Raw genomic sequence first — 17,475 nt, forward strand, 5'->3', positions numbered from 1 at the left:
GAGACTGCACCCAGGTGACACAAGCTGTCCCTTCAAATGATCCAGTCTGGGTTAGAGCAACTACTGCCAGATTTCAATTTCTGCTTTTGAATATTATTCTATTCTATTGATCCTTGAGGTGAGGGCAGGAAATGTGGAAATAGTGAAAAAAGAAAATCTTAATGCTTTCTAATACACTGCCATTGGTGGAGACTTGGATTAGAAGACCATAAAGTAAATTTCTGTGCATGTCAACACTGCTGTGAAGTATAGGGCGAAGTTTCTGACCTAGAGGCTTCTACTCATGTGTGAATTAATACAGCTAGCTAGCTCACCCCTCAAAGGCCCAAACTGTAACAAGGAAGTAATGTTCACAGTGACTACACAGTAATTTTGATTCAGCAGTCCTATCTACATACAGTGAGTGCCACCTCAACTGGAAGAAACACATACACAATTTTAGGGATAGCTCAGGGTTTTTGCTCAACACTGCACTGCGGTCCTCAGAGTGACTTCTTTTGACAGAGTTGCTTTACTGTTTGCGTGCTAGGAACATATCTCTTTTCTGTTTTTCAGAGGCAGAGAGAAGAGTATTCTGATCGACTAATAATCTTCTCTAATGTTCTGACTTGAGTCAGCAAGCAGACTTAACTCAATTCCTTACATAAATTTGGGCCGATAATGACAAGCCCAGAGATCAAACCTCTGTCTTCTTGGTCCTGCCTTAGATTAAACATTTTTTATTGTCAGCCTAATATGCAGACATGCAAATAAAGTATTTTCCAATGTTCTCTTTGCTAAAGGTGGGGGAGGGAGGACAAACAACAAAAAAACCCCCAACCAGCTTGATGAGAGCCACAATACTACATGCCTTAATCTAGGACTTTCACCAGTTCACATAAATGTACAACAACCAACTAAACAAAAAATCCCACAGATTGAAAAGCAAAATAACAAGAAAACATTGCAAAGAAACTAGGCAAAACTACCCCAAGTTGTGAAAAATAATTAATTAAAGCCTGAAAATTGGAAAAAAGAGAGACCAGTGAATTGCATCATAAGAAAACCAGGGCTCCAAGTACTTCAGTTTTCAAAACCCATTTGCTAGTCAAACGGATGAGCTAATAATAAATTTTTGCTATCCTTTGATTTATTGGTGTCTATGAGTAAAAACCAAACAACAATTGGTGCATAATGATCAAGAGCTTACAGTTCTTTCCTTTGATACAAAATATGCATAGAATGCAAAATCTTATCTCAGTTCAATCCTACACAGACTTCCACTTATCTCTTTCTTTTTTTCTTCATATGATTATTTGAACATACTTTGCTCACCCTGAAAAGTACGGAAAGTTCACAACGTGATTAGAAGTGGGGAAGATTCCTTTGAGCTTTGAGCTAAAATAGAGCACCTTGCTCTTCTGGACCTGCCAGCTTCCCAGGCATATCCTAGTCAGAGGGATCATTAAACACTGATTCTGAGAAAGTGGCACATTACTCTGCTGGTAATTGTCTCCTTGAGAGACTTTGCTCTAGTGAGTATAGTGAGAATTCTCACTATTCTAGTGAGAATAGTGTAGTAAGTGGTATGAAGTCCTACTTTGTACCATTCCTGACTGACTAACAGCAAAATCTGCAAAATGAACTTGCTGACAGACACGGGGATGAACATGGCTCTGGCATCACTACTAAGAAGACAGCACTGGCTTTCTGGGTTCGGTTCTGTGGATCTCATGCTGCTGACAGAGCCTAAGAAATGAGTAGCATTTCATTCAGGCAATGGCATTCTGACAGCTTTAAGAGCCCCAAAGACATCAACACACTGTACCTTCACAACTCTTCTTGTCAGGACCAAGTTCGTAGCCAGGATCGCAGGCGCACTGGTAACTGCCCAGGGTATTTACACAGCGCTGCTCACAGCCACCATTGTCAGGTTTGGCACATTCATCTTCCTCTGCCAAGACAGGGAAGAATGCAAAAATGTGTTAAATAATTACCTTCCTCAGCTGTAACTGCTGCATCAATATTAACCCAGAAAGCTGTATTCATGCCATTACAAGATGCTCTACATAAAACACTGTGATTGCTGACTAGAGGATTTACAAATGCTAAGGAGACCTGCAAAGGAGAAAAGAAAAATTTGTCCTTCGTGGGGTGCGGGTGTTTGGGTTTCTTTTTTTTTTTTTTTTTTTTTTTTTTTTAAACAATATCTACTGACAGCTGCAGAACTAATTTATAAGCACTTTGCAGCATACAGTAATTCAGGCAGTCATAATCTAAAGATGGTACAAAGAATTGAAGGAAAGATTGAAAAGCCACAGTAGGGTCACTTGAAGGGCACTTTATCTCCCTCTAAATCAATCTGTACATTATCCTGAATTCATACTCAAAAACAGATTAACAGAATCCTCAAATCCTAGGTTTTATTCTGCTGATATTAAAATGAGCAAGATGAATCAGGGCTGGGGGAGGGAAGGGAATTGTGTGTTCTCTCTACTAGCTCTGAAATACACCCATGAGATTCATTACTGAAATATTACTTGAATGCTGGAATATTGTTTCCTTACAAGTAATTTCTCAGGAAAAATCACAACTCCTACTCTCATACCTATAGCCTTCAAAATTATAATTGTCTACCATGAAGCCTATTAGTTAGGATTAGAAAAGGCATGGTTCCTTTTCAAAAGAGCAAAAATATATACCTGATGGCGTGACCTCTATTTCAGGGCCACTATGGCCACATCACTCTTAGTGGCTTTAACTGTGTCACCAGCAGCATCGTGTGCAAATTACAAACTTTCAATGCATCAAATGCTTCAGGCTTAGCTACAGTTGTATGACACACACCTCTCACCAAAAAACACCCATTACTGAAGGAAGACTATGAGGTTATTGTTCAATATGTTTTCTGATCTGTTTTTTGGGGGTTTTCCCCTGCCTACAGAGAATAAATTGATAAAGCAGACCAATCCAGAAAACAGGTTAGAAAAAACTGACAAGATTGAAAAAAGTAAGAAAATATTTAAACAGGGAAAAAAAGCCATTTGCAAGTACACTGTTTAACTTTCTATTTCATAATGCAATGTAAAAAAAGTGCCAATTTTTTACAAAATTAGATATGTTTCAGAACTAAGTTGATTAACTGAACCTGAAGACTGTAGAAAGTTGTGCTGAATATGTTCCTTTGCTCTTTGGACAAATTTTACTAGGAGATGCAAAAACCTCTATTGTTTTGCTTTGAATAAATTGTATGCCCCACAAAAAATATTTTAGAGACAATACAATCTAATCATAAAAAATACCTGAGAAATATTTTTAACACCCTTTCCTAATTATTCTAGTCCAAAAAGGAGTGATAAGCTGGTCATAACTTCCAAAATGTTTTAACACTTACCTTTAAAAAAGTTAGCTGCAAACCCTGCTTTGTTAACAGTTCCATCAGAAACAAACTTCATCCACAGGGTATTAGAGGTAGATCTAATATCTTCTGGCTTGTCATAGCCACAAAAGTGACCAATTAAAGGACTGTTCTCATTTGTTCCATCTCGGATTTCCAAGTAGTCATATGCACAGTTGTCATGTCTTTCAATCTGCAAAATGTAATTTTCAAAGTGACCTACCTGAACTTGACCATAAATATAACATATCAGTCAGATAATAAAGAGAATTTAAATTTTTCAGAATTGAAGTTAAGGTCTCTGTTTAGGGTTCAAGCAGCAGGAAGAAGAGCAAGCATCACTGAACTGATTTTAACAAAATATTTTCTAAAAAAAAAAAAAAATTGAAATGTTACTAAGGAAACAATAGGCTAACTGGGAAAAAAAAGTAACTAAAAAAGACATGCTCACCTCTAACCTTCCTAGTTTTCTGTCAAACTTCTATTCTCACCTCAAGTCCTCTTTTCTCATGTACACTCAACTAAAGAAGATTAATGGCTCAGCAACTAAACAGGTCAGAAATATTCACTGTTTTAGCAATATTATAAAGCTCAATTTTGATCATTATGAAAAGATTTTTAGAATCTCTATTTAGCCTCCAGAAAGAGCAAAATTTTGAACATGTCACAGTTCACTGATTTGGCAGGATAAAGGTAAAAACTTGCAGTGCCTAAGGAATTTGATGCATCCAAAGAATTACATCCAAACACACATCTAAATTGATCAGCTCTTAAGTAGTCAACAGAACAGAGAACAAAAAGAAACTCATTTTTCTGTGGCAAATATGTCTAGTTTGTCTTGCACTTGCAACTCCTGATTTCAGGTGTCCTCTTTTGGTTTTCTGGGTCAATGAGTCTTTGCTGTACTGATGGAGAAACCTACTGAAACCAGAACTGAAAATTTCTCTTTCCATTTAAACTTTCTGCTGGATGACATTCAAACACAGACTAATATGTGAGTGGGCATGTGTGCATGTCTACTTGAGTAGTGAGCCTTGTGCTCTTTACATAATAGTATTTGCAAGTCAATCAGAATGGGAATTGCACCAGAGAGGAAAGCAGTAGCAGCCCAAATATGACCTTGTCCAGAAGCTAGATATTTTACAATACTCGTCTTTATTAAGAATGTGTCTTTCTCAACAGAATTAAAAACCCTCTTGAGCTGGGTCATTTTACTGCAGGAATACCTCACATCGTCAACCTTATTTATAAAAGAATTAACTAGATCCAAGCATTCAAAAATAATTTCTATAAGAACACTCTTGTTCAAAGAACTGGCTGAATTGGGAGAGGCAAGTTTAGGGATGGAGAGGGTGGAAAGGCTGATGAGATCACAGTCAGGTAGAAGGGTTGGAGAAAGCCTCAAATATACTGCCGCACATCCACATTCTATTAAATTGATAACGAAGTCTAAACTAAGCCCAGAAAAAAATGTACATTTGCTCTCCAGAGATATTTTTTCTTGACCTAAACTTCACAGTAAGTAGAAGTTATCTGCTGCTTCTCTGCTCTACTTGTGCATCATGACCAACACAAAGCTCAGGAATCCCCACAGCCTAAGGAGCTTTCACTTAGCACATTAAGATTTCTTATGTAAGAACAAAAATTGGGGGAGAAGGAACTGTTTGACTTAATGCCATTTCAGTGTCATCAAAATATGGCACTTACACACAACATTTCTCTGTCTTTTTTCCAACTTTCCAATTCGTCAGGCATTTACATGCATAATTTTCTCCCACCCACTCGTCTGTCACAAACCATATTGCCATTTACTGTAATTTCCTAGATGTTTGCTCAGGAATTGCTTTGGGATAGAGTTTGGGAATGAGTGAGGAAAACCAGGAAGATCTGGGATCCAACCACCTATTGCCAATTTTAGTGGCAATTGTATGCAACTTAATGCAGGTACATGAGCACTGATAAGTTTTTGACAATACCAGTTTCAAATTTTAATTAATCTAAATAATAAATTCATTACATCATATTTCAGTTTGAAATAAAGTCTGCCTTGTTATCTCAGTAAAAATTGAGAAGTGAAATGGTTCAAAACTCATTTATATCAATGAAGGAATTGTGCATTTTCCTCACACATCTGTGGTCATTTCAGAACTCAAGACATTCAATTAACATCAGTTTTTTCCATGTTTCCATTTTTTATAGGCAATATGGAAATTATGATTATCCACCAGCCCTGTGTGGCTCTGAGTTACATGTGCCAAATTTCCATTGAGGTGAAATAGTAATTTCTTTTCTGAGGATCACTTGATTTTGGGCAGAAGAAAACAGCTAAAAATACATTTGGTAAGTAAGTTTCCTAACTTCCTAAGACTATAAGAATCAGCAAACTTGCAACCTGTTATTGAGTTTCAAAAAACCCCATTTGAAAGGTAGCTGTTCTACCATATTCATTTATATTTAGTTTAGTATAGTGCAAGTGATGCCAGTGTTATCAATAATAAGGGATTAAAGTGTTACACCTATATATAACCCAACACATAAGTATTGTGGTTTTCAGAAATAACTGGTACTTGGTAATGAATGAAATAAAATATTATAAAATGTGGGCGTTGTATCGGTACCTCAAGTTTTAAGATTATGTGGTATTACCATCTGGGAACACTACAATACAACGGTCTATTATACTTGCAGTAGTCTCTTATTCCTCCTGCTTTTCTGTCTATCTTTCTTATTCTTCCTACTTTCTATATGTTCCTTGAAGAAAACCTCTTCCAGTTAATGAAAGGACCCTGGTGAGCTTGGCTGTAACAGGATTGATCCCAAAAATCTAGTTTACTGGAGCACTAAAATTTCACAAGATATTCACATGATATTACATGTTGATGAGAAGAAATACACGGAATGCTAGCAAATAAAAAAAAAAAACAAAAAACAAACAAACAAAAAAAAAACAAAAAAAAAAACAAAAAAAAAAAAAAAAAAACACAAAACAAACCTACAAGTTTTTCACAAAAAAATGCATTTCCTATGGGAAACTGAAAGACAGCCTTGGCTCCTGAAGGCCTTGGATGAAACCTCAAATTTGAATGGCATCAGAGAGTTAAGTTGAGAAAATGACAAAAAAATTACTAAAGCGGGCACATAAGAGCAGGAAAACACTAGGCAATCTCCCAGAGAAATGGCATGCCAGAGACATTCTCTACATCTCTTCTCAAAAAACCTGCCCCATAGGTAGTTTCAGGTTTAGAAAAACAACAACATAACCAAGAGCAAATCTGGGAGTAATTCTACTGCAGTAAAAATCTTTACATTATGTTTTGTCATTGTTAATCTTTTTGTTCGTAAAGTCATATTGCAATACAGGTAAACATGTCTGCCTCAGGTTCTAGACTTCAGTCATAAAAGGTGGCATATATGGCTAGTGAAGTAAGAAGATCAGATAGATTTTATTCCCTGATTTATGTAAAAATAATTTAAATTATTTTTATCTGCACAGAGTTTAACAAGGTCACTCAAATGAAGATTAATAGGAATCTTCTCTACAAACCCTCTGGATTGTGTTAGCTGGTAAGACTGCCTGCCAAAAAGGTTCTTAAGTAAAAAACCCAAACTAACTAACTAAACCCCCCTGCTAATTTTCAAAGAATGATATCATAAAGGACTATAACAATGAAAAAGATGGAGTTACCAGTCCCAACATCTCCACTCTCACACAGACACTAGAAATTAGAGCAGCTAAATATGAAAGTGTAATCCTGCACACAGAGTGGAGAATTGCCCACAGTAGGCAAAACAAGATGACTCATTGATACAGTTTGAAACTCTCAGTTTCCCTAGTGCTTTCATTTCAGAATGAAGGTTATTTGTACAGTTATTTTTTTCTAGTATTACATAGGGATAATGAGAATTCCTCTTACTTAACTGTACCTTTCAGAAGACAGAGAAGTAATTTTCTCACAAACACACTGCAATAACTCTCTGGCTTGACATTTACTTTTTTCTATCTCAACTGGCACCAAGAACTGTGATTTTTAAACAACTTTTTGTTTTACTGGGCAGTGCACCAAGGATTCAGTCCAGAGAGGGACTCAGTATCAAAAGACAGAACACCTACCTTCAAAAGCTGTGAGCAGAAATGGAAATCAGACCCAGGAGTGAATGTCCAGGCAACTCCAGAGCAGCTCCCAAAGCAACTCCTATCCTCAGCAGGGAGCCCAGTGGATGAGCCAGTAAGAGATGCCACAAAGACAGATATAACAGTCTTGTGCCTGTCTGGGGCACCTCATTTGGTGCTCAAGGGCATCTTGCCCCTCTGGAATTAGAGCTCAGACTCTCCCTGGGAAAGCATTTCATGTCCCTACCGTTGGATTGTTTTTTTCTTTTCAAAACACATGAAGTATAAGCCCAAACTTGAGACTGTCCCCTAACTATATTTCTGCTCAATTTCCTCTTTTTTTATATGAGGTGTTAGTCCACATGTTTCACCTCTAGAGAGTGCCATAATACTACACAGTCTGGAAGAGAAACTGGACACTTCTTCCTAAGGCCTTAATCACTTCTCTACTAAAATGTTTTGCTGTTTTCTGGTACTTAGCTTCTAGTTATTTCATTGTCATTGTATGGTGAGGCATAAGCATGCCATCTTCACACTTGTAAATAGCCCATAATTTGGTGATTGGAAAAAGGTCCTGAAAGACAGGGAGAGATGCGAGTTTGATTCTCCCAGCAGTGACATTGAACTGAGGTCAGTTCAAGCAATAATGCATCGCACGCACAGACCATTGCTGATCAACCACATCCAGACCAAACATTGCAGCAAGTCTCTTTTGCAGAGGAATAGGGCCATTTCCCTTGTCATCACATGAAGAAATGCTGAGCACAAATGGCAGACTAGAAAAGCTCCATATCTAGTCAGTAAATCATATAAAAGGAACTCAAAATGTTCATTTTCAACAGGGCTTAAATAAAGAGACTAACATACTATGGTAAGTAATTTTGAGCCAGGTCATGTAGACTCAGAAGATCAGGGGAATCTGATCTTGTCTGCACTAGAACAGACATTAATTAAGGATTAAAAAAAAAAAGGGGGGGGGGAAGTTAAGTAGAATCTATGAAATTATTAAAACTTCTATACTGTACATTCATAATTGCTGACAAAGTCCCAATCCCTTGTTGTCTCACACTCAAATCTTTCTACTAGTCATAGCAAAAATATGCCATAACCCTGAAGTCTGTCTGCAAGACTAAAGCATCAGGTTGGAAATTACAGCTATGTTTACTACAACAGTATTTATATCTATGTACAACACAAAGCCAAAAATTTAGATTTTTAAAAAGTGCTCTTCATGCCCTTACTGATGAAGTATATTCAAATAAAACAAATTAACTCAAAGTATGCTACTGAATTTATCTACACAGTTTAAGATGGTGTATTGTGTAGGACTAAAACAGGTATATGAAATATTACCTTTTCTTTTCTGTGTAATAGTTTACCATTGTTTAGCAATGTTATAAACAGCATGATGCACGCTGAAGACATACAAGTACGATGACTCACCACCTTTTTTCTTTCCTCACTGAATACAGGTTTGTGATCTGAATGTTAGTTTTAGGGTTTTTTCCTTTTCAAAGCAGAAGCCAAAAAACAGTGATTTTTTTTCTCCAGTCACACATTCTTTTTTGACAATAAGATTTAGCAAAAAACAAAATGTCCTGGGTATTTAACAGAATATTGAAGTAGCCTCACTGGAGTTAATTTTTTCATAGAGATTTCTTAAATTCATTCACAGGTTTAATAACTACTCCCTTAAATTTCACTGTCACTTAGCCACTAGATGCTTCTCTGAGATTAGTTAAAAGGCTTTACCTCAAATGCTTGAAAGGTTAATCCTACATTGTAGTTTTCTGACACTGTTATTTTCCACACACATTCCTTCATTGGTCTGTAGTCATCAGGATAATTGGGAGACTGGATCTGGCCTTCATTTTTGTGAATTTCACCTCCACAAATAGCTGATAAAAGCATAACATTTTACTGTCAATAATGAAATTGTCTGTAATTTCCCCATGCCCAAACTGAAATTACATGCTCCCATTTTCAAAACTAATAATAAAATTGTTCTGGAAAATACTTGTATCTACCAAGGATAAATGATTGAAAACACAATTTAAACCATTATATGTACTTCAGTCAGCAAATATCATTTAGCATTTCTCATAGCCCTAAACTTGTCTACAGTGTTGAGGATGAACTTGTAATCATGGATAATCTGAATGTATACATTTTAAAAAATATATTTAAAAGGTCAAAATAATTAATTTTTTGTTCACCTTTGAAATATACTTAATAAACAGTCTTCATTAATATTTACTGACTTTTAGAAAGAGACAAATGAAAGCAAAATCTCATTTTATAATGACCTATGCATTTTAACCTGCAGTTTATCACTTCAAGCTTTCACTCAATTTGAAGAAACAGCTAGTATAAATAAAAATATATTTTCACAAAAAGTACAGGTTCTGTTTCAAATAGGTGAATGTTAACTTACTAATATACCCCATGTGCATGAGTGCCTTTGTTAACTATTCCCAGAGTATATAGAAAATATAAGACAGATTTTTATGAAGCATAAACAGAAAGTACACACAGAAATCTTTGCAAACATTAAGCACAAGAACACATATATTTAGTTAATTAAAGACCAGTAAGAAATGTTTATGATTATTATCATTGATTTCCCTGACAAAGAGCTCAGCTGAAATCTGATCACAGGAGGAGACTGAAAATGCCCTGAGACGTACTGTCTTCTCAGTGATAAAATAATAATTTCATATGTTAGTTTTGGTGGGGGATGATTACTATCCAAAGGTATCTGGTGAATATTTTTCTTCCATCATCAATTCATTTTTAATGCTATAAGAGGCTTACCTTCATAAATTGCTGCAAAACCTTTCCCAACCCAGTTGCTGCTGCTGCGGAACTCAATCCACATCCTGCTGTCGGTGGATGTGAGGACTTCTGGCAGTTTGTCACCACAAAACCTGCCTAAAAACATGCAACCAGTAACTGCATTTTCTGCCGCCTCTGAAGCCAAATGCTGCAAACATTTATACAAGTGTTTAACATTATAAGCAGAAGTAGCAGAACCAACTCAGTGGAACTATTCATATGCTTGTGGTTAAGCACATGTGTTTCTGCAGATCAGGACTTAACACACAAAGATTTTATTATAAAGCTTTCAGAAGGTTTTATTGCAGGCAGGCTCACAAAAGTGAGTACAAAAGTACAAAACCTTAGGGGAATTAATGAAAAAAAATTGTTAGCCATTGTTGTTATACTTACAAACACATTCATTTTGGAAGGGGAAAGTGAGTACTAATATTAAGAAAGGAACACAATGTACACCACAGTAATACAGCTCAGTGTGCCTAAGGAGCAAAGAGATTTAAAAAGTAACATCTAAATGACCTGTTCTACATTATCCTCTTAAATTCTGCCTAGGTAGGTAAAATTTCTGTTTTTAGCTGATAGAGAAGAGGACATGAGGATAATTACTGTCTGGTCTTAACAGTTTCTTCTTTATTTTCTATTCAAGGCCAAGAAAACAGACATTCCTGTTAGAGACTTGTCCCCTGTATCTGGGCACTAGCATTATGGGAGGTGAAATCTCCCCACCAACTTTCTGAATTAAAATAGGATGACTGCAGTTCTTACATCTCAGTTGCAACTCAAACTTAATTCATTATTGCTTTGCATGTCTTTTCTCTGCAAGAGCAGGGATAGACATACAAGGAACAAATAGAAGCAATCTACTCAATCTTAAAGGCACAGAGCTCATAAGAACAACTCCACAGCAGGTGCATGCTTTCATCATATGACCCATGGATTTCCCATCACATGCTCTACAGATTTGTCTGTAAACTACTTCCCTATTTCTCTGAAAAAACCTATGGCAGCATCATAATTCAATACCCATGAACAAAGCAAAATCTTGCACATTTTGTAGTTGGCATCTTTCCACACTTGCCACTGAATAAATTGAAAGGAAGGCTTGAGGTTTGAAGTTGAGGCCATTTAGAGGGTTTTTTTCCCATCCCCAAGTTTAGATACATTCTATACACCTAAAACCCAAGAAGTCTGTAGTGGGTTCAAGAGCAGGTCCACTGAGCCCAATGAGTGTGGTGCAGTGGATGGTGCAGCATTTAGCAGTTGCATACCAAGCAGAGAGGATTTTCTCCAGTAGCCATCTCTTACTTCAATATAGTCGTACCAACAGAGACTGCTCTTGTAAAGGTCCATGGTGGTAAAGTTTAAAACGATCTGCAATCAGATGAGAAGGCCTAAATAAATCGTGTGTCAAAAATAAGAGAAAAGCAATCTCAACAACATTCTGAAGAACTGAAGCCAGAGTAGTCACCACTAATGGCATTCCAACTGTTTAGACATTTAATTATCCTCTTCTCAATTATTTCTTTGACTAAGTAAAAGTTTCTTGGGAACATGAAAATTTCTTTTATTTAACCTTATATGTATTTGAGCAGATTCAATACAAACTACTCACATTTAATTTCTCACAGGGAGTTTTTCACTCAGAAATAAAAAATTGAGAGTTCTAATAAGGTATAATACTACATTAAATAATTTTAAATATGTTACTTGATAATTCTACTGCCAATTCTTCTTCCATTACATTTTGGCTATATATAATCCACACTGACTAAAATCAGCTGCAAATAAAAAAAATAAAAATCATTGGTTTATTTTGGTTTGTGCTTCTCCTACTGTTTTGACAAGGTATTTTACTTTAGACAGATAAATGTTAACAGTGTTGGATGGTAATTCTGAAAGCAAGTTCACTAATAAGAAATGGTACATAGTCCCTTAATGATTCTCAATGAAAGTATAATAAAGCTTTTTACACCAAAATCTGAGTTCTAAGCATTTCTGGAACTTTTGAACTTGGACTCCAAGTGTTACAGAGAACATCTGTAGACAGGCATATTTTCAATGCTTACTACAAGGACTACCCTTATACTAAGTTACATTATCCCTGCTTTAGAAATATTAATCCTAAACTGCCATAAAACTACACTTTTAACACAGGAATAGGATTTGTCCTGATCACACTTTGACACAATAGCTACAGTTTAAACCTTGACTTACTGGGTAACATCATGGCCTGCAATTACAGGGATAAATCCAAATAAGCAGATTAAAAGTTATTCATATTTTGTATTATGAAATAGTTTTCAATTAATATCTTTTTATTGGATTTAGGTGTATTTGGAAAAACAATTAATCTTCTTCAGAATCAGCTCCTCAGAGTACATGAAGAAATTCTTCTTTATTCACATTTGAGCAAAGAGTTGGTATTATCTTAGCTTTCATCCTAGAAACTTGCAATTGAAACCTGCCATTATAAAATAAACAAAAATTGCGGCATGGTAGCAGATACCTCACACTGCAAAAATACATCTCCATGGCAGTCTATGGAGCAGCTGTGAGTGTCAGTTGAAAAGAGTGGAATTTACCCTTAGTCTAGAATTAAAAAAAAAAAAAAAAAAAAAAAATTAATACCATAACTGGAAAAATGAAGCCAGAGAGAGAGAGATAAAATGGTTTAGTTCCATCTCAAATGTCTTCTCGGTTTCAGGCACCCTTTCATGGATATTTAACCCATGAGAGATCTTGCCTTTACTACTTGGGCAGTCCTTCAGCAAGATGCGCTGAAAAAATAAATGCGCAAATATTACCAGACTTCCCAAAACCCCCTATTTACCATGAGAAACATGAAGAGCTGGCTAAAAATAAAAATATTTATAGGCTTTACTCTGCTTCAGGTTTTTAATATATTTCCAAATCCTATTTGAATCTACTTCAGTGAACAGCAGAGAGGTCATTCTCATTCACACAGTAATTCTCTGTCCTTGGCAGAATTTTTCTCCTTACTCTTCCTTCAAATAAGGACCACACCAACTACAAAACTTTTGCTCTCCTCAAATCATCCACTTTGCAGCTCAGATTCCCTCTAAACTCCTACCTTCGTTTTTTCTCAAAAAATAAGTAGATATCTCTGCTTACATTTAGCCATACTGCTTGAAAAGCCTGCTGCCCTCATCAGTTTTGTCCTTTTCCAGCCATGCCAACTTTACCCCCCCATCTGTGCAGTCATAGGGGTTCACAAGGAGAAGCCCTTTTTCTTTGCCCTGATGAGATGCAGACAGCTGCTTAAACTAACCCTGCTGGCTCGGCTGGAAGTAAGCTACAGAAGCCACAACCTATACCTCCTTCATTTCTTCAGCTCCTTAGAGCCTGGAGGTCTCTCACCAGCCTAGCCACAAGTTTTCCTTTTTCCATGACACAGCTGAAATGTCGTGTTTCTTTTCTGTTCTTTGTTTGGAAATTCACCTTTTTCCAAACCTTAGCTGCGAGGATAGATTTGAGAAATAGATGGTTTCACTTAGCTGTGATAATGTCAATGTCTCAAAGTGCTGCTATCTAAATGGAAATGGTTAAAATTTAATGAGCCTCCTCAATGGCCCCTGCTTTTGAAACTACATGAAATAACCTTCACAGCCTTTTCTCACTCTGACATGCCAAGGTATTTGATGATACAGCAACTTCTTAAAACTGACCAGAATTCATTAGCTGTACATCAGCAGAACCCCCAGTCTGTCACAGCATGATTTCTGGTCATGAACCAAACAAGTTAAATATATTTAAGATTCTGATGTGCTATTCTGCAAAGTGTTAAACAGAGATACAGACAAGGCAGAGCTTGTTCAAGGGGACAGAATGGCTGAGAGGCTTCCCAGGAAAAACAATAAAACAATCAATGGGTATTTGTCAGCACAATTAAAGAATTATTGATTACACGGCATTTCAATTGTGCTACTGCAGCTTCCAAAAGAATATATCATACCTTCTACTGCCTGAGATAAAAAAACACAAAATATACAACAACTACCAGTAATATGAACGGAGGTTTCTGCAGGTGGCATTTTTTACCTATATCAGTAAAATAATTTTTTACCTATATCTGTCACTTATTTTATCTTTCATGTAAAGCCTTAAGGAAAATCGAATAGTGCAACCTATTCAAAAAGGCAGATTCAAATAAAACACTGGCACAGTTGCAACTCTGCCTATGCCAAAATAGAATTTCTGCACACCAGAAGGCAGGATTCACCCTGGCTGGGGGCATACAGCATTAATAACACCATCCTCCCTCTGAGACTTCTCTGTGTATAGATCTACTGAATACAGCTTTTATGGCTACAGTTTACCATGCTGTCTTAAGACTCAAAAGTAAAAGGTGAATGGACTACCTTGTTTTACGACTAGGAATACACATATTTTAAGTTGGCTTGGCAATTTATGATGCCTTGTAAATAAAGGGAATTCTACAACTAGTGCATGCCACTGCAGTCTCAGCCTTCATTAAATTTCTGGGCATCAAAGATCAGAAGAGTCCTCACTTGTGGAAAGAAGCCTGGATAGAAGCTGTCCAAACTATGCTCACACAGCAGAATGCTAAATCTCAATAAAAAAATAGAGAAAAGTTAGGCAAAGCCTTTTCAGTTTATTTTTAGGTGACTAAAGTGCTCATTGACCTTTCAGAACATTACATGATGCACTTACACGTACTCTAATCCCCACACAATATTCCTGAGATTTATCAGGGCCGAGGCAGCAAAGGAACAAAAATTTAAATATATTTTCATTTTCCCTTCAGTATATGAATGCATTACCACCATTTACTGAGAAAAATTGGGATCAAGTATAATGCTCAGCCAAGGTATCATGATATATGCATTAGTTACGATTTAGACCCCACAGCTGCAAATAGGGTTCCTTATCACAAGATAGCCACTATCTCATGGGAATGGTATGGACAAAACAGACTTTTTGCCACCAGTAACAATATAATTTACTTTATTCTTGCTGAACTATATGGAGACTAGACAGTTGAAGGAAATAACAGTGCCCTATGGGCATGACTTGTCATGTAAAATATCAGCTAGAAAACTCTGCTTATTCTTTTCCCCATTTGGGGGAGCAGGTAAATTGGGAAAGGAGCCAGTCCTCAGTTGCTGACTCCATCACAGGGGCTTTCTCTCATTAAGATCTTGTCCAGTATAATACAGCTTCAGTGGTGGTTACAAACTAAAGATTTTCCTTTTATTATATTATAAATACATTTATATCATGCTGGTGTCTATAGATAGGCTTACACAAAGTTGGAGTATGCTATAAATACTTGAGCATCAACATTAACTCACATATTAGTATTTTTTTCAAGAGCAAACAATTTTAGATGAACACACTTTTTAAAATAATTTTTTTAATGGAAAAACCCCCTAAGCTGTTTTTATGTTATCACAGTGATGTCTAAAACAGAACACAAAATAATGGGGACATAAATTTACTATCTACTGTAACTTTCATCCTTTGCACAAACATTTGCTTATTCATCTCTTCATTTATTTTCCCTGACAATCTGCTTAGCCATCCTTTTCCTCCCAGCAGAGAGTGTTTAGTTTTCCTCCTGTCTCTGGCTATTGCCCAGAGGAGGGCAAACACTCTCCAAATGACTTTGCTTTCATTCCTCACAGTAGCAAATGTCCTTACAGCTCCTCATGATCTATTAAAACATCAAGAGTATATATTCTTGGTGTGTATTAGGACCCTGCCCTGAAAGAAACGTGGAACAAAGTAATACAATCAGGAGAAAGTAATCTCCAATTCATACATAGTGGGAGACTTCTAAGACAAATGACTGAAATAACTGGGGGCAAGTGCTATGTCTTCCTATTGGAACTTGCCAGTACTGAATCTGTTAGATACTATATGTCAGTCTTTGGATTCTGTATTTTATTCTTCAATATTTGACTGCTTGATATCAGCCACTGCTTCATATAAGGACACTTACATCCTTTCTCCTGCATATTGTGTCTCAACTGAAGCTTTTTTATCACTCCTTCTATCCTTATTTGTTTTGAAGCAGCCTGATATTCGAGCCAATAATTTAAAATAAGATTTAGCTAGCATATTTTCAAAGAGTACACAGGAAGGACAGGCTTTGCTTTCACCAGGATGGCATACTTCTCTCTCCAAATTGCTCTCACCAAGCCCATTTTTTCCCCACAAAACTGATCAGAAAGTAAAACTATATGTACTAGAACCAATTCCAGGGAACACCCACAATGACACTTTCTTTATTAATGTTATTACTGCTTCATTTTAGAAACATCTTATTAAACACGCTAAGAACTTCCTCAGTTACAGCCCAGCTACCAGCCCCACACAGCTCAGTCAGCTTGTCTGAGCCCATGCTGAAAAATGGACCATTCAGGAGCCTGGATCACATCTTCTACTTTTACATTAAGCCATAAATTGAACTGAGCGCCAGTTTTAAAGGGAGTTCATACAGCAGATTGAAATCGTGCCTTTATTTCACATGGACACCCACTGAATTGATTATGCAGTTCTAATGCCACAGATCAAAGTAAAGTCAACAGTACATAGTCCATGGTCCCATTTTTTATGATACAGTTTATAACAATTTTTATTTTCAATTAATATGCATCTTTTAAACTTTAACAAAAAGCTAAATAATCATAGCATTTTAGTTTAAAAATAGTATCTGTGTCTAGCTAAAAGAACATTAAAATACCTTCTCTCCTGGGGTCACAGAGATTCTCCATATGCAGTGTGTGTAGGAAGGATAACCATTTGGAAATCCAGGAGAAGAAAAGTTGCCTGTAGATTCCTGCAGTGTTTCTCCACAGGCTGAAATAAACAAATTACAGTAAAAATATAAAATTTAATGTACCTAACGGAGAAAAATTCCTCTTTCCAATATCTACTCAGAATACATTTAACTCACTGCACATGCAGAATGGAAAATAGACCAGCTACAATTTATTCAAAGTCATGATTTTAAGCCAATCTGACATTCATTCCATTTTATGCAGGATGTTTTTATTCCATTAATAAAATTCCAAGATCCATCCTGTATCTTGAATTCCATAAAACCTTATTTCACTTGTGTGTTGTCTGCTGACACAACCAAAATTATGGCAGTCTCAAAAATATCGTT

General features: G+C 36.3%; 1 protein-coding gene across 1 annotated transcript in view; it reads right to left on the reverse strand.

Moving 5' to 3' along the window:
* Positions 1-17,475, reverse strand: part of TLL1 (tolloid like 1) — a 70,124-nt gene that overhangs the window by 25,552 nt on the left and 27,097 nt on the right. Inside the window, exons 8-13 of the mRNA XM_066317622.1 lie at positions 17,050-17,165; positions 11,591-11,693; positions 10,302-10,418; positions 9,240-9,385; positions 3,374-3,569; positions 1,808-1,933 (exon numbers count right to left, since the gene is read on the reverse strand). Coding sequence (XP_066173719.1) covers positions 1,808-1,933; positions 3,374-3,569; positions 9,240-9,385; positions 10,302-10,418; positions 11,591-11,693; positions 17,050-17,165 — 804 coding nt within the window. The remainder of the gene's footprint in view (positions 1-1,807; positions 1,934-3,373; positions 3,570-9,239; positions 9,386-10,301; positions 10,419-11,590; positions 11,694-17,049; positions 17,166-17,475) is intronic.

Source organism: Sylvia atricapilla, chromosome 4 (assembly GCF_009819655.1).
Source record: "Sylvia atricapilla isolate bSylAtr1 chromosome 4, bSylAtr1.pri, whole genome shotgun sequence".
NCBI classification, from domain to species: domain Eukaryota; kingdom Metazoa; phylum Chordata; class Aves; order Passeriformes; family Sylviidae; genus Sylvia; species Sylvia atricapilla.